The sequence below is a fragment of the Rhinopithecus bieti genome, unplaced genomic scaffold, assembly GCF_001698545.2.
Source record: "Rhinopithecus bieti isolate Rb0 unplaced genomic scaffold, ASM169854v2 scaffold_26131, whole genome shotgun sequence".
Lineage (NCBI taxonomy): Eukaryota > Metazoa > Chordata > Mammalia > Primates > Cercopithecidae > Rhinopithecus > Rhinopithecus bieti.
The window spans coordinates 2,162,247-2,182,575 of NW_016812390.1; the positions used below are offsets into that span (position 1 = coordinate 2,162,247).

At 51.5% G+C, this 20,329-nt stretch overlaps 1 protein-coding gene across 1 annotated transcript in view; it reads left to right on the forward strand.

Annotated features, from left to right (window-relative positions):
• The first annotated feature begins 9,755 nt into the window (after positions 1 to 9,755).
• The window catches only part of WNT7A (Wnt family member 7A), a 63,455-nt gene continuing 52,881 nt past the window's right edge, over positions 9,756 to 20,329 (forward strand). Inside the window, exons 1-2 of the mRNA XM_017896212.1 lie at positions 9,756 to 9,912; positions 15,873 to 15,972. Of these exons, the coding sequence (XP_017751701.1) occupies positions 9,756 to 9,912; positions 15,873 to 15,972 (257 nt within the window). The remainder of the gene's footprint in view (positions 9,913 to 15,872; positions 15,973 to 20,329) is intronic.

Genomic DNA, 20,329 nt, shown 5'->3' on the forward strand with positions numbered 1-20,329 from the left:
ACTCGGTGGCCATTAGAGAAAGCCTTCAGTACAGTACTGGCGCCATCTCGTGTCTAACACTGAGCCCGGCACTTAAAAACACACAGCAGAGGAATGTACTGGGAGGAGTGAGTGGCCAGGTGTTCCTGAAAACAGAAGGGATGGGGAGATGCAACTGGAAAAGCAGACTAGGGCCCGCTTCTGACGGTCTTTATTGCACAGGCACTGGCAACTAAGCCACATGATCAGATCTGTGTCTTAGAGTAATTCAGCAGTAGGCACACAGGCACGGTGGGTGACAACGGATCACACACCTAAGGGCTCAGTGCTTCATGCCCATGTTCACTGCCTGAAGTCTTGTGCCAAACCACTGGATCAGCAGCTCCTACTAGAATGTATGCAGGCATTACTGGTTGATTTGTTCACGTCTATATCCCCACTGCCTAGGACAGTGCCTGGTACCTAAATGTTTTTATTTTAAAATAAAATGACATTTTTTCCAAATATGACTACATGATAACACTGTCAAAATACAGAGCCCCCACCCCATCCAGCTTCACAGCAGCCTGAGAGGAAGGCATCGCTTTCCTCATCTTACAAACAGTGGGGCTCAGTGAGGTTGCCCTGGTAAGGGCAGAGGCGCAGCCCCCCGTGTATAATTCTTTCACTGCCAGGCTGCACGGACCCCCGGCCTGTTGCAGGTAAACGAGCTGGACTTCGGAATCCAGACCAGGCTTCCCCAGCGTCCGCTGCGTCACGCACTGACCCTCTCCGGACCTTAAGTTGTGGCATCTACACAGGAGGCGCCAGGACCGTTCCCCAAAAGCAAAGTCTTTAAAGTGACATTCCCCAGAACCCCCACCCGCTCCCAGGTGAACTGGACCCGAGGGACTTCAGCGGAAGACACCACATCCGATCCTACCCGAATATACGAAAAGTGGACCCGAGCGGGAGGCCTAAGGCTCCCCACACCCGTCTTCGGCCGCCCTCCCGCGCTCTGATTTTATAAATGCTGACGCTGAGGCCGCCGGTGAAAAAGATTCTCGTCGGTGGTTACAACTCGGGCCGGGGGAATCCAGGAACCCTAGTTTTCCGTTGGGAGGGAAACGGCGGAATCCAAAAGCGACAGTATGACAGGATTTCCAGAGATGACAGACCTCAACAACTCCCACCGCTACAAGCCGGCCCAACGCGCACGGCCTCCGGCTTCTCACCGGCTCGGCTCCGCTCGGCTCCACCCGGCCCCGCTCGGCTCCACTCATTTCCGCTTGGCTCCATCCGACCCGCGCCTCGTCTCTGTTCGGCTCCACTCGGCTTCTTTCGGCTGCGCCCCACTCCCTCGGCTAGTTCACTCGGCCCCATCCACTCCGCTTGGCCCCGACCCTGGCTCGGCTCCGATTGGCCCACACGCTCGCCCTGTTTCGCAGGTGGAACAACGCGGGATCTCCTGTTCGCCCCGCCGGGCTCGGGTGGAGTCGTTTGCTTTATCTGGCTCAGCCCCCATTTCGGCCCACAGCGGATTGCATCGGGTACAGGTCGGCTCCATCGGGCCTGCTGCACTCCCCTTCTTCGGTCACCGACGAGGTCCACTTGTGCACCTGTCTCCCCCGCACCTACCCGACAGCTCTGGGGCAGCTCGGTTCGAAATGACCCAGGAGGGGTCTTGCAAAGTCTTCCATCATCGTGGGCACCGCGCGGGCTGAGGAACGAACTGAGCTCCGAACTGAGCTCCGGGATATTTTGACTTGGCGACGCTTCTGGGGACCCCCACATCACAACTGGATGCCCTGGGGCATCTCTCACATCTAAGTCTCAGTCTCCCATCTGCAAAATGCAGCTGTTGCTAACTGCTTTCTCGGGCCGGGCGGGGGGATTAGGGGCCAGTGAGCACGTGTTGAGCGCCCTCTGTGTGTAAGGTGGAGGCACACACAGAGGATTAAACAAGCATATTTGCAGAAACCCCTGGCCCTTGCCCTCCCGCCCCAGACATCTCACAGAGGCAGCACAGCTGTCTGTCTCCTGCCCCATCCTTCAGGAGGTTGGGTCGCAGGAAGGATGGCCTTTTATAATGACCCTCTGCATGACTACAATTCATCTCACAAACTTCTGAGGGCCTGGAACTCAATGTTGGGGAGACAGGGCAACAGTTGGGTACTTAAGTTGCAAGCTGCAGAAACTGACTTGGCCACTTTAAATAAAAACAATTTGTTGGAAGGATACTGGGGAGGTGGTGGAATAAGGGAAACCTGAAGACAAAGTTCAATAAAGCAGGAGTTGGGCTTTGCCAGGTAGTCTTGGTGCCAAAGACCTCTGAACAGTCACCCCTGGACACTGCTGCTATGTGAATGCATGTTAACCCTTTCTGCCATCCCAGTTAAGTCTCCAGAGAAAGGGTCAGAATGGCTAGATGTAGGTGTCAGGGACTTCTTCGTGTTGAACTAGGTTTTGAAGAATGAGTAGAAATTTGCTAAAGGGAGAAGGAAAGGACATTCCAGGTAGAAGGACCAGCATGTACATCACTGGAAAGAAATCTCGGGGCCATCTTGGACTTGTGCCTGCCACACACAGTGTGCCAGACGCTTTCCTGGTCGTGTCATTCAGTGCTCAAGAGAACCCTATAAAATGGATATGAATAATTTTTTGGAAAAAAATTATTGTATTGTCTTTATTAAAATGATAAGTGCTTTTATAAACCCTTTAAGCTATATAGCAAAATGTTGCCAAAATGGAGAGAGGAGGGCAATCACTACAAACCCTACTGCCCCAAACCCCAGAATTAATATTAGGCAACATAATTCCAGATGTTTTTCTAGGCATATATTTGGAAGGAAGGGTGGGAGTGGAAGAAAGGAAGGGAGACATAAGAGAGGGAGGATGGGTAGCAGGAAGGAAAGAAGAGAGGCAGGGTGCAAGGAAGGAAGGAAAGGAATTTTATTAAAATGAGATTATACTGTATATGCCAATTAAAAAAAAAAGTATATGAACCGTATTTCCATATGAATTTAACAAAAGGAAATTTGAGCGAAATAAAAGCAGTTGTTTATATGTTTGATTTGTTACCAAAATGAATATGTTTTACAAGATCCCCCAAGGTTTGTGGAGAACATTAAGAGATTAGGGGCCATCTCCCCCCTAAATTACATGTTTAAATCCTAGCATTTATTTTTCCGTGCTATGAAGAATGAGAAAATTAAGTCCTTCACACTTTCTATCATGCTCACACCTAACACACTGCTGCTGGGCTATTGATTTTATTTATTTATTTATTTATTTATTTATTTACTTATTTATTTATTGGAGACAGAGTCTCGCTGGGCTATTGATTTTATTTGTTTGTTTGTTTGTTTGTTTATTTATTTATTTATTTATTTATTTATTTATTGGAGACAGAGTTTCGCTTTGTCTCCCAGACTGGAATGCAGTGGCATGATCTCGGTTCACTGCAACCTCCGCCTCCCAGGTTCAAGCAATTCTCCTGCCTCAGCCTTCCGAGTAGCTGGGATTGCAGGAGCCCACCACAATGCCCAGCTAATTTTTGTATATTTTTTCAGTAAAGACGGGGTTTCACCATGTTGGTCAGGCTGGTCTTGAACTCCTGACCTCAAGTGATCCTCCTGCCTCACCCTTCCAAAGTGCTGGGATTACAGGCATGAGCCACTGCTGCGCCCAGCAGTGCTATTGATTTTATAATGCCAAGGTCTATAATATTCACAGACCTCGTAATATTCTGCCACCTCCCTGCCGTTGAATATTTAATCCTAGTTCTGGGTTGGTTTGTTAGCATTGCTCACCTCTAGTCATACCTTGACTTTTCCCTTTCTTAGTTTCTTTTTTTTTTTTTTTTTTTTGAGACAGACTCTCATTCAGGCTGGAGTGGAGTGCCAGTGGCATGATCTCAGCTCACTACAACCTCTGCCTCCTGGATTCAAGTGATTCTCGTGCCGCAGCCACCTGAGTAACTAAGATTACAGACATGCGCCACCACACGTGGTTAATTTTTTTGTTTTTTTGTAGAGATGGGGTTTCACCATGTTGGCCAGGCTGGTCTTGAACTCCTGTCCTCAAGTGATCTGCCCTCCTCGGCCTTCCAGAGTGCTGGGATTATAGGCAAGAGCCACTGCATCCCTTTCTGAGTGTCTTATTTAGATTTATCTCTTGATTGCCATAGACCCACCTTATGGATAGGAACATTAAAGCTTGTTCAAAGTCACATTGCCCATGGCAAATCAGTGCAGAGCCAAGATTCTGACAAATATTTGCCTGATTCCAGAGAGAGAGCTCAGGAGACCCATGGCAGTTGTGAGATTTTGGACTTGGGTGTTGGCATCTAAGGAAGAAGGGAGTCACACTCTCTCTTCTTGAACTTTCTGGGGCTGCCAGAGGAAGCTGGACAGGACTCAGGGCTAACTCTGCCTCAAGGGGTCAGATTAAGGGTTGGACAGGTTTCCTATAGTGCCTCTAACCCAGCCCTAGAGCTTTAAGGAAGGAATTAGTGATTTAGGTGACTGGTTCTCTTGGCCTAGATTTTTCTGGACACTGAGGACTGAGAACAGAAGGTAGGACAATGAGGAGGCCCGATGCATCTGATTTTCTTCCACTAGAAACAAAAATCCCCAACCCAGAGGCCTAAACAATAACAGATTTTCTGTCACTTAAAAAAAAAAAGCCCAGAGGCAGGCTGTGGGGATGCTGTGGCAGCTCAACCATTCCATGGTGTCCCAGGTTCCTTCTTGTTTTCCATTCAGCCATCCTTCTTAAGATGGCTGCCAGAGGAAGGGGAAACTCAAGGAACTGAAAGCCCAGGGGCTTCCACCTACATCTCTTTCAACAGAACAAAGTCATGGCTGCCCCTAGCTGCAAAGGATGCTGGGAGATATAGTTTCTAAAGTCAGTCACAAGACAGAAAGAAGTTTATCACCAGGATAATTGAGATTTTTCACTACTTTTTAGTCTAAGATAATGAAAACAACTACACTTAGTAATTTACAGATACTCATTTGAAGTGCCATCTAGGGACCAGGCACAGAGCCAGCTGATTTGTGTAAACTGGCGAATGAAGGGCTTGTCCTCTCCTCACCTGACTTACATAGGAAATAGTCACTGTGTGCAAAGTGCCTAATATCTATTACTTCATTTAATGTTCGTAACAGTACTAGGAAGTAATTACTATTATCCCCATCCTACACACAAGTAAACAGAAGCTCTGAGAGGCTAATAAATCTACTCAAGGCTCCGTAATTATATAACAGAGCCAGAATTCAAATCCATGTTGGTCTAGTCCAGAGCTTCAGCCATTAACTATTCCATACTAGTGGATTCCATCCCTGGCTGTGTCTTAGAACCTCCCTGAAAGCTTTTTATATGTTCCACAGAGATTCTGATTTAAGTGGTTGGAGGTAGGATTCAAGCATCAGTGTGTTTGTAATTATCTTATTTAATCCACACAACAACTGGAGATGGAGGTATTTATCTTTCTGTTTAAAATCAGAGAAACTAAGACCCAGAGATGTGGACTCACTTGCCTAAAGTCACACAGCAATTCCATAGTGAAATTGGGATATATGTTCAGGTCTATCTTCTCCAAAGAGCCATCCTTAGCTCCACAAAAAGGCAGCCTCTGAAAAGCTGGGGGATATACTGGCCAACTCCTCTGCTCCAGCCCCAGAAGCCTCCCAGGGAATGTGTGTGCATGAAGGGCAGAGCGCCAGGTGGCAACTGAGTGATAAACAGGCCAGGACATGCCAGGATGTGTGCCGGAAGCCCAGCCCGCTGAAGGCAGAGGTGTGGCTGGGCTGGGGTGGGGGCCGGACGTGGGGATGCACTTTTTCCCCAGCACAACAAGCTGTGGGCTTCCTCCCTCCCAGCTGAGCCCTGCCTGATATGGCAGGCCCAGAATGGGTTGCTAGCTAGAGACTGGAGGGCTGGCAGGAGGGCAGGGGCCCAGGGCCAGTCCCCAGAGGAAGTCACATGGCTGGGGGCACAGGCATGACCCAGGAATGGTGAGGGAGGGAGATATTTCAGGCCCGAGAGGAAGGGCCCAGCCCATGAGATGAATCACCCGTGCCAGAGATTATCCTGAGGAAGACCTTGGGGGTGGAATGGTGATAAGTGCTCTCCTCCCGAGGTGACCAGGAGCCCACGGGCAGCTGGCCAGTGACCGGTGAGGCAAAGTGTGGCTGGGAGCACACAGATGAGTCTGAGAGTGCCCACCAGCTCCAGGTGCTTTCCAGAAGGGACTTCTCAGTGACCCTACAACACGAGGGAAAGCCCTGGAGACCAGTCTCTTACACAAGGTCACAGGGCCAGAGATGGGACTTGGAGTTGGAGTGTGCCTTTCTGTTTCCGCAGCTTGTCTCCCCAAAGCAGGGAGCTAAGACTGCCACTGCCCTCTTGCTCCAGGGGCTTCCTGGGTGGACATGAAACTTCACAGATAAAACACCACGCTTTAGACTCCAAATGGCAAACCAAGTGTCAGAGCTTATGCTTGCTCCTGGATGAGGCACTAGACTTGTCCCAGTTTCGTACTGCAGGAGTGGGAAGTAGGGGGTCCAGAGGCTTACCCAGAACAAGGGGCTTACCCAGGACTCCAGAGCAGGCTGGACAGAGGCCAGTGGACCTGAGTCCTGCCTCCCAGCCCACAGGTGATGATCTTCTGGATCTCTAAGCGTGACCATCAGCATCACCTGGGAACTTGTTAGAAATGCACATTTTAGGGTGCATTTCATTCAGCCCCAGATGGACTGAATGTGAACCTGAGCAGTGGGCATCCCTCTGAGTGTTAACTAGTCCTCCTGCAGGGGATTCTGGTGCCAGCAAAACCCAAAGTCCACACACACACTCACATTCACAGGCTGGTATGTGGTATAAAATGACCCCACAATGGTCTTTACCTCAAATTCAATTGAAACAATCCCATCCACCTGATGATCCATCCGTGGGCCCACAAACCATGAGAGTGCAGAGGTCTTTCAAAATCAACAGGGATTTGTTTCTCAAGCTTGAGCGATATGTGGGTTCCTTAAAAGGGGAAGCCACTTGTACACTACCCCCCGCCAGCCAGTAAACACGCAAAATGGTGGTTTAATTTTTATTACGCCATTGCTTAGATATGTACTATCATAAAACTAAGGGTAGGCTCTTATGCTATTAAAATCTGCAAGTTCCAGGTGAAATATAAACTAACATAAACACAACAAAACCTTACTTTTAAATGAATGATAATTGACATATGTCAGAGAATGTTACTTTGCTGAAGCTGAGTGGCAGCTTGTAGCCTGACCATGGTGTCAACTGCCACCATGTGGGGCCCATTAAATTTGGTGCCATGTATCACCCTCTGTCATGAGATGAATCAAACCTCCCAACCCCTTTCTTCTAGCCCACCTCCTCCTAACCCTTTCTTCACACAGGGCAGGGGCTTCAATGCATTACTGCTTTCTTCTCCTGGGCTCCAAATCACAAAAGTGGTTTTCCTGGGAATATTATGACCATAAGCAAAAATGCAAACTTAAACAGGAAAGTTAATTAGAGGACAGTTCTCAGTTATAATGAGGTCATCTTAATAGTTTGAAATATGAGGATATTAGATTCATTTTAAAATGGAAAAAAAAAAAAAAAAAGACCATTTTGAAATTCTCACTCTTGGAGCCCTGAGCATGCCTCTCTGGAAACCTGGAAGTCCATAGACCCCTTTTGAAGAGACAGAGACTTAGAGCTGGCATGCCTTACTCCATTTCTGAGCTGGAGAAATCAAGGCCCACAGAACAGTGGGGACCCACTGTTCCCTTCTCTGATCCCTCTAACCTCTATCAGCTGATTTCTCACTGGCATGAGGAAGAAGTGTCCCAGTCACCATTGTACCCAAATGCAAGGGGCTCCCCTGGGATGAGTGAGCCGCTCTCCCTGAAAGAGGTTTGAGCACAGTTGGCCACAACTCAGTATAGATGGGATAGACTTCCCTCTGCCTCTGCCAGGAAGTCCAACTTGGGAGGTCTTGAGGGGGACCTGGGCATCTGTTTCATACCCAAGTAATTTGGATGCACATAGAAGTTTGAGAAACAGAGGCCCTGATGCTCTTTAAGATTCCTTCTGATCCTAGAGGGCTGGATTCCAATACACATCATTATTGCTGTAATCATCATCATCAAAAAACTCTTATGTGTTGAGTGCATGCTGTGTGCCAGATGCTTTGCTAAATGTGTTATACATATGATTGCTGTAACCTATAAGATGGCATTATTATTATTATCATATCCACACAGATAAGGAAATAGGCTAAGGGAGGTTTATCATTTTCCTAAGGTCACACAGCAAGAGGCTGAGCCGAAACTCAAAGCTGGGCGTGTTGCCCCAGTGCCCTAGCAGTATTTCATATCCAACTCTGCCCCTAGCTGGCCATGTGCCTTTGGAGCCTCTCGGGCCTGCACTGGGGCTCAGTCTCCCCACCTGTGGGAGGGATTGTCTCTTTGCAGCCTCTTCCACAATCTTGGCCCCCAGATTCACAAACGGGTTGATGGTTCAGCAGGGGAGTCAATAGGACTTTGGCAGCAGGAGGAGGGAGACATCAATTTTCCAGCCCCGAGGCCCATGTTCCAGCTCCTCCCAGTCAGGATGCTCTGGCCCTAACCATTCTGCCCCCACCTCCCACCCCCTTGATAAACGCTGAATCACTGGCCTGGGTGAGGCCCACCTCGTGGATAGCAGTGGGCATTAGGAACGCTGGGGTGGAGATGAAATCTATGTAGGTGAAATCAGTATAGAGGAGCCTATTCTTGGCAGGAGTGAGGAGATGTGGAAGAAGACAAAAAGGGAATGGCGATGTGTGTTACCATAAGTGCCAGACACTCAGCTAGACTCTCAGCTAGATGCTGGGTAAGCAACTTAACACCTCAACATCTCAATTTTCTCTTCTGGAAAATGAAGTTGTTATGAGGAGTGCATGAGAATCATCCAATTATTCATGTGTCTAACAATTATTCAACAAGGGCTGCCCATGTACCAGGCAGCGTTCTAGGAAATGCAGCTGTTAAGTAACAAATATTCATGTTTGTGGGGCTGACAGTGCAATGAGGAAGACAGACAAACATAAGTCAACAAATAAACAATGTAAAGTTGGGGGGTGCTGATACATTCTAGGCATATAAATAAAGCCGGAGTAAGAGGTGGTCTAGAGAGTGCCATGAAAGGGCAGGGTACTCAGGGGTCACCCCTGTGGGGCAGCGATGTGGGAGGTGATATTCTGCTTGAATGAAGTAATGGGTGAACCATACAGCCATCTGAGAAAAGTGCTGCCAGCAGCAAATAAATATAAGGCATCCATCAGATAGCCTGGCACATACTAGGTCCACAGTAAATCGTGCATGCTCTCACAGTGCAAAGACAGAGGCTGTTTCCTTATTTGAGCAGATGGATGGTCTCTGTGTTCCTGCTGCTCCCCAGCTGTAGGAATATAGTCTTCAGGCCCCAGCTTTTTGCCCTGCCCGCTCTAATCCTGGGAGAGAGGACCCAGGGACCAACAGCTCCAAGGCAGAAGGAGGAAGAAGAGATTCCGTCAGAGGCAGCACAACCTCCTACCAGCCTGGCGCACAGAGTTGGGCTCCCCAATCAGACACCATGGTGCCAGTCACAGCGGCTGAATGCTGGATAGCCACAAAATAATAAAAGCTGATCTCACTGGTGAAAACCCACATGGAACTGGATCATAGCCTTGCTCTGACAATATGGGTGCCTTTCCATCTACAGGTTGAAGGCTACAGGCCTTTACAATTGACACCCTAATGGCTTCTGCCACCTGCTTCCCACCTCTCCTTCTTTCCAACTCCTCCACTCTCCCCGGGCTGATTACCCGGGTTCCGGTGACCATCACTGGGTGCACAGCTCTGGGTCCTTCTGGAGGTGCCCATGTCAGGGGATGGGGAGCAGACAAACACACAGGTGAGGCTGAGCTGGCATGGTGGCTGCTTGGACAGGGGCCAGCACAGGGGCTGTGAAAGTCAATATCCTGTTGGAGGAGTTGGCCAGGGATGGCTTCTGGAGGAGGCAAAATGCAGCTTCAAGGGTGTTTTTCTTTGTTCAGTTCTCAGCTCTTCAGAGAACCTTCGCTGGTCACACTACCTGAGGTTCTCCACTGAGCTGCAGTGTCACAGCTCTGAATTTCATTTTCTTCTGAGCACTATCCCACGTGAGAGTATTTCTTTCCTTCATCTATTCATTCGACAGAAATGATGCTCCCAGTACAGGGCTCCCAGCAGCTCCAACACTTTAGTACCAAAAGTTTTGGCTATGGTTTGTGCTGCTGAAGTTTTCTTCTAAGCACAAATGAAGAAAATGGAGGGACCAAACGCAGGTGGAAAGTCATTGGACACCCGCCATTCGAGACCTCCTTAAACACAAACACCCCTTCTTGATCCGTGGCAGCACCAATTTTATTTACAAGCATGTACACGGCACTGGCTATGTTCCCGGCAATGTGCTAAGCACTTTACGTCTAGTATCTCAAACCTCAAAACTACCCAAGGAGGTAGAAACCATTACTGCTCCCAGTTTACAGATAAACTGAGGCAAGGAGGGATTTAAGTAACTTTTCCACGGTCACAGAGATAATAAACGGTAGAGCCAGGATGTGGACCCCTCTAGAGCCCTCACTGACAGCAGTGTCTGGTATACAGCAGGACTCCATACCTTAGTGGTTGCTGCGGGTGAGAGCTAAGCTGATCTCCTTCTGTATCCAGCAGGGGGCGACAAAGCACCTGGCTGACTGTGCACCTGCCCCAGGTATGTAGAGTTGATTTGGCTTAAAGACGAACAGTACCTGCTGAAGAGGTATCCTTCTCACTTCCTAATCCAGGCAGAGGGAGCTAAATGGGGAGAAAAATTCTGGGCTAGCACGACTCTGCCAAAGAAGAACTTTATGCAATGGGTCCCATTGAAACAGTCATGAAACCGTTATTCACACTAGGTTCCAGGTTTTGGAATGAATCCTTGGAGAAGCTCCCAGTCAGGTGAAGGATTAAATGACCTGAACATTATCAGGCCCACAGAAATCTGTACAAGTGAAAAATAAGCTGTTCTGGATCACGAAGCTAGTAAGTAGCAGATTTGGGATTCAAACTCAGACTTATTTGACCCAAAAGTCTGAATTCTTTTTACCAAACTATGGTCCTCACGTTGATGAAAGCCCTGTCCTGGGTGCCGGAGACAGAGATGAAGGATACAGCATCTTTCCTACAAGGAGATTATGTTCTGATGGAAGAGGGAGGGGAGTGAGCCCATACAACATTTGAGGTGGGAAGGGCTCTGCCAAGATCAACACAAGAAGGGTGGGAGCACAGAGGAAGAGATGCATTAAAAGGTGGTCCCTTCAAAGATCATGTCTATTGTGTTCACTGCTGTACCCTAGCAGTGAACCCAGCCCAGGGACTGGCACAGTTTAATCCTCAACGAATGTTTGATGACTGACTGAATGAGGAAGAGACCAAGTGCCTAGGATAGGAGTAATGTAGATCAAGGAAGGCTTTTCAGATGAGTTGACATTTGGGTGGGATTTGGAGGATAAGTTAGGAGTTTGCCGGGTAGAAAAGACAGCTAAAGGCACTCTAGACATATGCAAAGGAATGACAGGCTGCAGTAGTAGTCTCTCAACTTTTTTAAAAATCACAACCCACAATGTATACACATACACATCCAACACACACACACACACACACACACACACACACACACACACACACACAGTTGGAACCTTATGCATAATGTCCTCTGTTATTTTCTGATCTATTTCTTTTCATAAATGCTAGTGGCAACCCACTAATTTGTTGTGATATGGGCACAAGTGTTTGGGGAAAGTGGAGGCTGTAAAGGTAATTTTGAGTTAGACCATAAAGATCTCTGGATGCTAGGCTGATAAGATGGAACCCTTTTTAGTTCTGCCTCTCCTTCCTTCCCTGTGAAGCCAGACACTACAAATTCCTTTTCCTTCCCTCACTCTCTGATGAACTCCCTGCCTCTCAGGCCTGTCTTTGTTACCTTTAGTCACTCCATTTCCCCAGCTGGTTCTTTAAATCATGCTGAATTCCTGGGGCTCTGCACTGGGCCTTCCCCACTCATCCTTCTTAGTCTCCCAGGGCGTCCTCTCCTTGCCTTGATTTGAATGTCTGCCCACTTCTAGCTGGGGATATCCAACCTAGAAGTAACAGCCCAAAGCCTCTCCCCAAGCACCAGTTACCCTTCAGTGACCTACAGACACTTCAAACTCAGCATGTCCAAAACCAAGTTTCAGTCCCTGAGACCTCCTGCTCTCTGGGTCACCACTCTGTATTTTTCTCACCAGCCACACTCTCACAGGACAGGACACTGTACTGGAGGCCTTCCCCATCTTGTCTATCCTGCCTTCAAACTCGCTCTCAAATCCACCCCCTTCTCTCCCCGCCGTCTGCCACCGTTTTGTCCACAGGTAATATTGAGACCTCCTGACTTGCCCTCCTCTCTTGCCTCTTCCTTTGGCTCCCACGACAGCTACCATGAACCTTGTGGAACATAAACCTGATCATGTAACACCCCTGCCCCTCTTAATATGCCCTGCGTCCCTAGACTCCCTATTGGGCCTCTTCCCTGCTTATCTCCTTCCACCCTTATTCCTTCTAACACACCAATATCCAGGCACCTTGAACCTCTGTGGCCCTGTTTCCTTTGGTTTCAAAAACTCTACTTGCTTAATACCAATTCATTCTTTTAGGATCCCACTTTAAAACACTTCCTCCAGGAAGCCTTCCCTGATCCACTGAGACTGGATGAGGAGCTCCTCTGTGTTCCAACAGCCCTCTGCACACCACACATCTTGGTGCCTAACACCTTGTTTCCTACTGGAGTGTCCCAAGTCTTTCGCCCTCCTCTATTAGATACACAGCCGAATGGGGCTGGGGGGTAGATTAAGAGCAGATGCTGAAATCAGTATTCTCTAGGTTTGAAGCCCAGCTTGGCCATGGACTGGCTGTGGGAATTTTGTACTTTATTCAATCCCTCCCTGATTCACTTTCCTCATACTATCAAATAATGATGGCTGTGATAATGATACCAACAAGTGGAGCGCCTGCCTCTTGGCATTTTCAGGTGATTCAGTGAGTTGATACGCTGAGGCTATAAATGACAGTGCCTGGCATGTAATAGTGCTACCTATATGTTTGATCATGAAATCGGTCCTCAGATGGGTTGCTCCAGGAGGGGCAGAGACTGGATTTATTTGATCTACTGATCTGTCTTGGCCATATTCTTCCCTCCTGTATTCTTCCTCTTCTTCCTCCTCCTCCCTCACCTTCCGATGCACCCAGCACCTACACTGAGCTGTTGGTACGTGCCTAGCACCTGGCCTGACATTGGGTCACAAGTACATCCCAGCATTCACGACATGAGTGAAACTTTGGTCTAGGAATGATGGTGAATGCAGAAAATAAAGGTCATATTTGAGAGATTCTTTGGAGGTAGACTGCTCAGGGCTTGTGCTGACTGCATCTCTGAGTGGAAGAGGAGGAAGAGGAGGAGGAAGAATGCAGGAAGGAAGAACATGGCCAGGACAGACCTTGTGATTTACCTTACCAAACCCTTAGCTTCTCCAACCATCTCCAGATCATTACAAGGCACCTCCATTCACCCAAATGCTCCAGCCAACATCGGGGTCACCTATCATTCCTCTTTCTCTTTCTGTACCCCTCCACACTCTCCCCTGAATCCTTTTAAGTCCTGTCTGTGCAAGACACAGGCCCCGTATCCTGGGTCCTTTTCTCCTCTCTGCACCCCACTTCCACCCTTATTGTCCTAGTTACAACTGCTGTGTAATAAGCACCACCTCCAAACTTAGTGGTGTAAAACAATCATATTCACAAGTTATAGGGCTCAGGAAGTTGGGCAGGGTACACTGGGGGTACTACACAGCCACCGTCCACCATGCCTTAGCTTGGCAGACACAAAGCCAGCATGACACGATGGTGGGGGTACCCTTACCCACATTTCTGGCACCTGGGCAAAGTGACTCCAGTGCTGAACTCACCTGGGACTATGGGCTGGAGCAAGCACAGGTGTCCTCTGCCTATGCCTGGGCTTCCTCACAGCCTGGTGGCCTCTAGGCCTCTACCATGGTGGCTCAGGGCCCCAGCACTGGTGCTCCAGCCAACAAAACAAAGACTGCGTTGTCTTTTATCATGAAGACTTGTAATTTTGAGCATCACTTCTACTACATCTTATCGGTGGAAGCCATCACAAGCCCACCTGTATTCATGCAGGGAGAGCACAGAGAACCCACTTCTTCATGGGAGGAGTGTCAAATAATTTTGTGGTCATGTTCTAAGAGCACCACCCTAACCCAAACCACCAATGTCTCACCTGGATCCCCACTGTCATCTCCTCTCAGGTCTGCTTGACGGTGCACTTTACTCACCTGTTCCCATTCCCGCAGTGTGTTCCCACGGGACAGCCACGGGGAGCTTTTGAACACACAAATCAGATCAGTCACCCCCTTCTTCATCCTTCCAATGTCCCCAACTGAACACACCACTGAAATCCAAGCTCCTTGACATGCCCACACAGCCTTATGGATCTGCGTAGCCCATCTCCCTTCAAGCTCAGGCCTTCTCTCTCTCTCTCTATCATAGCCCACCATCTCCTCTCTGGGGCTTATACCCACCCCTGAGCTTTTGCACCTCCTGGTACCCTTCTTGCAGTGCTGGACCCCTGATGCTGTGTCCTTCAGGCCTCAGCTCAAATGCCACCTCCTCAGATCTAAAATTAAGCCTCCAACACCCAGTATTCCCTCTCCCATCACCCTGCTTAATGGTCTACTATCTGTAACTCCTGTTCTTGTTCACTTATGATCTGCCCCCTTCCTGGCCCCAAGAGGAAAGACTCCCACCTTTCTTTTTCCTTATGTCCACAGTGCCCACCATCGTGGTTGGCACAGAATATGGAATGTGAATGAATGCCTGAATGGGGGCGCGCGCGCGCGCGCGTGTGTGTGTGTGTGTAATTTAGAAAGGCAAACTTGAAGGATAGGCAAGCCTGGGTGCAGGAGATTACTACAGTTGGGCATACGTTGTTTCCCATATGGTTCTGCCACTCACTAGCTGGTGACTCTGGGCAAACACCTTCACCCTCTTGAGCCTCAGTGTCTTCAGCTGAAACCTGAGTTCAGATTTGCCAGACCCGGGCATAGGGACAGCAGGTCCAGCAGGAACATCAAGCCAGGATCACAGCCGCTCCCAGGGAGCTCAGTCACTGGAGCCCGAGAGGAACACTCTCAGGAGGCGCAGGCACAGCCGCTCCTAGAGACTGGACATCCCCCAGGTGGCAGGCGGGACCGGTCCGTGCAAACAGGGAACAGGTACCCGGGGGAAGGACATTCGCTGGCAAAACATAAACTGCCGCTCGGAGTCTTGGCACCACCCAATTTCCAGGGACACTTAGACTCCCCTGCTCACTGAATGGGGTGTACACCAAAGTAGGGGGTCAGCCCCCTCGGATAGGCCAGGGCACTTAAAGCGTTTTGTTCCCGGGAGCGAGGCCAAGGTGCACTACCCGCCGCGTCCGCCTGGTGTCGCCGCGAGCGTGCTCTGAGCGGCCAGCTGCGCCCCTCACACTCCCGCGGCTCCGGCGCCCCACTGCTGTTCCGCGCCGGGCTCCTGGGCCTCAGCCCGACTCCGTCTGTCGGCTAACAGCAGGATCCCAGAGAAGGCTGCCCAAGTATCTTCTGCCACCCCCGCCACCACCCTCGAATAGGTGGGGGTAGGGAAGAAATACGCTGAGCCAGTCCGCCCGTCGCTCCGCGAAAGGGGGCGCCCTCCCCTGAAGCTGGGGTTGGGGAACCGGGGTGTGCTCTGTCAGCCCCATCTCCCTGTTCCGGGCTTGAGCGAGCGGGGCAGCAGACCAAGGCACTAGGGCTTTCGGCCGAGTATGGTCCACTCCACCCGAGGGCAGCCTCTCAACGCCCACTCGCCCTGCAACCTGCAAGTTAGTGACCGCTGGGGGACGAGCGGGCTCCTCCCGCCTCCAAACAGGCTGTGCTCCCCAGCCTCCCACCTGCACCCCAGGGCAGGGAGGGGGCCCCCGGGAGCGCGCATGGAAAGGCACGAGCGCGCGCCTGGTGCAGGCGGCCCTGTCCCGCGGGTGCAGGGGCGCGGGGCGGGCGCTCCCGGGGAGGCGCGGGGGAGGGGGCGGGGGAGGACGGGAAAGGAGGGAGGCGGGGCGGGAGGCAGCAGCGCCCCCCACTTCCCCGCGTCTCGCACACTTGCACCGGTCGCTGCGCGCAGCCCGTCGCCCCACGCCCGCGCTCGCTCCTCCCTCCTCCTCCCGCTCCGTGGCTCCCGCGCTCCTGGCGAAGGCTCAGGCGCCGACGCGCGGACGGGCGCACGACAGACGGCCCCGGGGACGCCCTCGGCCGCGCCTTCCCGGGCGGGCTATGTGATTGCCCCCGTCCGGGGCCGGCCGCGGGATGCAGCACAAGCCCGCCGCGGCCCCGAGGCCAACCGGGACTATGAACCGGAAAGCGCGGCGCTGCCTGGGCCACCTCTTTCTCAGCCTGGGCCATGGGTCTACCTGCCGGATCGGTAAAGGGCTGCCTGCGCCCTTTCCGCGCGTGTTCTTGGCAAAGTTGGCACGGCCGGGAGGGAGGTGTGGCCGCCTGCGAGCCTTCTGCCGGCCCACCAACTTCCACAGCTTCTCTGAGAGGCCGGGGTGGGTGCGTGTGGGAGCGGTGGACGCAACAAAGGCCCCCCGCAGGGGACGCCCCAGGAGATGTAGGGGAGGGGACTGGCACATTCCTGAGGACGTCTGAGTCGGAATCCCCAGGACCAGAGACAGCGGTAGGGACGGCTCCAGCCCTGAGGGACTCTGGGGGAGGGCTAGCTGCTGCAAAGGTTCAGCCCATCCGGGACTCTTCGAACCCGGGCATAGGGAACAGACAGGTCTTAGCGGAACATCAACCAGGACCACAGCCGCTCTCGGGGAGCCCCGAGAGGACTCTCTCAGGAGGCGCGGCACAGCCGCTCCTAGAGACTGGGCAGTTCCCAGGGGCTGGCGGGGCCGGTCCCGTGCAAACAGGGAAGCAGGTACCAAGGGGGAAGGACTTTCCCTGGCAAAAACATAAACCGCCGCTCGGTAACCTTGGCACCACCCGATTTCCAGGACCCCTTAGACTCCCAGAGCCCTTCCCGGGCCAAGGACAGCACGTCCGCCCCCAACAACAACACAAAAGGTGACAAGAGCGGGCCCGAGACACCGAGGGAGAACAAGCGCTAGAGAGAGGCGGAGACATCCACGCCCCCTTGGAACTGGCAGCAGAGGCTGCCGGCGCCCGAGCATCCCTCTGGCTTCACCCAACGTTTTCTGTGGAGGTGGGCTCAGGGGCGATCTGCTGGAAGTGGGAGGGGCAGCTTGGGACGCGTCCTGGAGCTGATTGTGCAAAGCCGGTCACCCTTTGTAGTTAAGACAATAACCCGTGTGGAAGCTCGGAGCAGTGGGCCGGCGGTGCGGGGTCTAGGCATGAAAAGGTTCTGCGCTGAAGGGCCCGCTTGTAGGCTCGCACACCCTGCCCCTCCACCCCCCATCAAGTGAACGCCCTACTGCCCCCTTTTGAGCGAGGGGTGGACCGCAGGGCTGCGGCGAGGGGGTTGTGTGTGAGTGACCTTTGTGTTTTTGTCACTACTACCCCCACTACCCCGTCATCCCCGTCCACGTTCTGGAGCGGGGATTTCACAATTTCGGGCCGCTGCCCGCGAGCAGGTGCTGCAGAGAACTAGGGGGCCAGCCGGACCTAGCGGCGGAGGGCGGCTACGGGCTCGCGCCAGTACCGCCAGCTGCCGTGTGTTTTAAGTGTTATTTGATTCCCGCGTCTGGTGGCTTTTCTTATTTTTCCACTGCTTTAATTCTTCATCTTGGCCCGGCCCGACGCCCCGCCGCACATCCAGCATCGGAAGCCGGTCGGAGCCGATTGGCTCGGCCGCTGTGCGCTTATCTCCTTTTTATATTAGAAACGGGAGAGGGACCGGGTGGCGGGGAGAGAAAAAGGAAACATGCAGAAAATAACCTCCCTGGCCGCCCCGCCCCGCGGGCGCCCTCCCGCAGGCCGCGGCTCCGGGATTGCCCTGCGGGCCCAGCTGCCGCGGGAGGGAAGGGAGGGAGGGCAGGGAGGGAGGGAGTCCTGCAGGGCGCTGGCCTTCCGCCCCAAGCTGCCCTCTGGGGTGGGGAGAGGTCCAGGTCGGGGAGGTGGGAGTTGCAGGTGACTTCGGGCCAGGCCCTGCTGCTCCCTGTGCCTCGGGCTACTCATCTGTATAGTGGGCGTGAGGGGTGAAGTCTCAACATCCCTAAAAGGTTTTTCCATTTCCCCACGTATGACTGGGCTCTACCCGCTTCTGGTTGATGGTGGGGCATATGTGGTATTCTTGTTTTACTCGGATAGTTCTGTTACTTGCACTAGCCTATTGCCACAATCAGATCCAATAAGAATAGTGATAATTACAACACCACCACCACATTTATGGGCGCTCACTATGTGCCTGACACCTTCTAAGCACTTTCCATGTTCTAGCAAATGTGGTTTCCACAGCAGCCAATTAGGTGGGGACTAGTTATCAATACCCTAATTTAGCCATGGAGAAACTGAAGTGCAGAAGGAAGGAAACTTGCCTAAGATCGGACAACTAATAAGTGAGGGAAGCTTAGATGGAAACCTAGGCCAGACCCTTAGGGGCTAGTCTATTGTACCTAGGAATTTTTGGCCTCGGTATGCCAATCCGTCCACTCTCTGCTGGTGTAGAAATTTCCTGGTGGCCAGCTAGGTGCTCAGAGGGTCCTCCTGACAAATGATGCCAAAACATCTCCACTTAATCTTCTCATGTTGCTTCTTCCTCAGACATTCCCAGCATTCTAGTGTGTGTTAGACCCTGGTTTAGGGCTGAGATGCAGATGCAAAGCCAGGCTGTCCCACCTCCAACACCTGCTAGCTGAGAACCTTCCTCTGGGTCCCAACCTCTGTGAGCCTCAATTTTCAGATATTTGAAATTTATATGATGATTCTTGCCCCACAGGGCTGTGTGGAAAGGTCACATGAGCTGCTGTTTGTGGCAGCACCCACCATACTGCCTTGGCACATAGTAGGGACACTGCCCAAGTTTACTGATGCATTTGATGCATATTTGGGGGCACCTGCCATGTAATAGGTACTCACCCGGAGCCATATCTTTGAAGTGCCACAATCCATTTATTCGGTAGACATTTAGTGAACCAGCAGACAGCCTCCCTGCCCGCAGGGAGCTCATCCTCTCAGGAAGGAGACAAGTGATCAAGTGAGCATGCAAATTAAAAACACATACATGAAAACATGATGAATACATGATTACCATGAGTAATCAAGAATATCCAGTAAACAAAACAGAGATTGTGATAGGAATTTATTAGGGGAAGGGAGGAGAGGGAGGCTCCCTTAGCTGGGCTGATCAGGGAGGTGACCCTTGAGGTCATGTGAATAATGACAAGAAGCCAAGCTTGTGAAGATCAGGGGCGAGAGCACTTCCAGGGAGGGGGTCAGCAAGGACAGAGTGCCTGCTGCAGGGAGAAGGCTGGCACATGGCAGGAGCCTAGGGAAATGGCAGGAGTGATCAGTTGTGCTCTTGGAGGGCATGGGTCCACGTCACCTCCTCGAGTTATTGGTACAGGAGAACCTCGCTCTAACAAATCACAACTCCAGAACAACTGCCCACAGCTGAGCCCCAGGATGAGGCACTTGCCCAGTGGCTCTACCTGCAGCCCTACCACTGCCACCAGGCCAAGCCACCACCAACCCTAACCTGCCTGGTGCCTCTGCTCCTGCTCTGGCACCCCACAGGTCTTTGCTTCATGGAGCAGGGACCACCAGGTCATGTCAAGGTCCTGCTTACACCCTTCAGTGCTTCCTGGTGCTGCCTGATGCACCTGAGAAAATGCCAGCCCTCAGCCATTTCCTCTCACCAGGATCTTCCTGCATCTCAAGCCCTGGTTTTGTAGCAGTTTCCATGGGTTGTTTCTATTCCTTGAAGACTTCGAGCTTGTCTCCTAGAACTTTGCATTTCCTGTTCCCTCTGCATAGAACACCCTTCTCCAGATTTTCCCACAGATGCCTCCTGGCAATTCAGATCTCTGTTCTGTTCTGATGTCACCTCCTCAAGGAAGTCCTCCTTGATCACCTCAACTAAAGTGGCCCTCACTTTCCTCACCACCTGCACACTCTGGTTGCCATCCCAGCATCTTCCTTTACTTTCTTCATAGTACATATCACTGTCAGAGATGGCCTGTTTTATTCATTTGTGACACCTGTGTTGTCACCCTCCCTAGT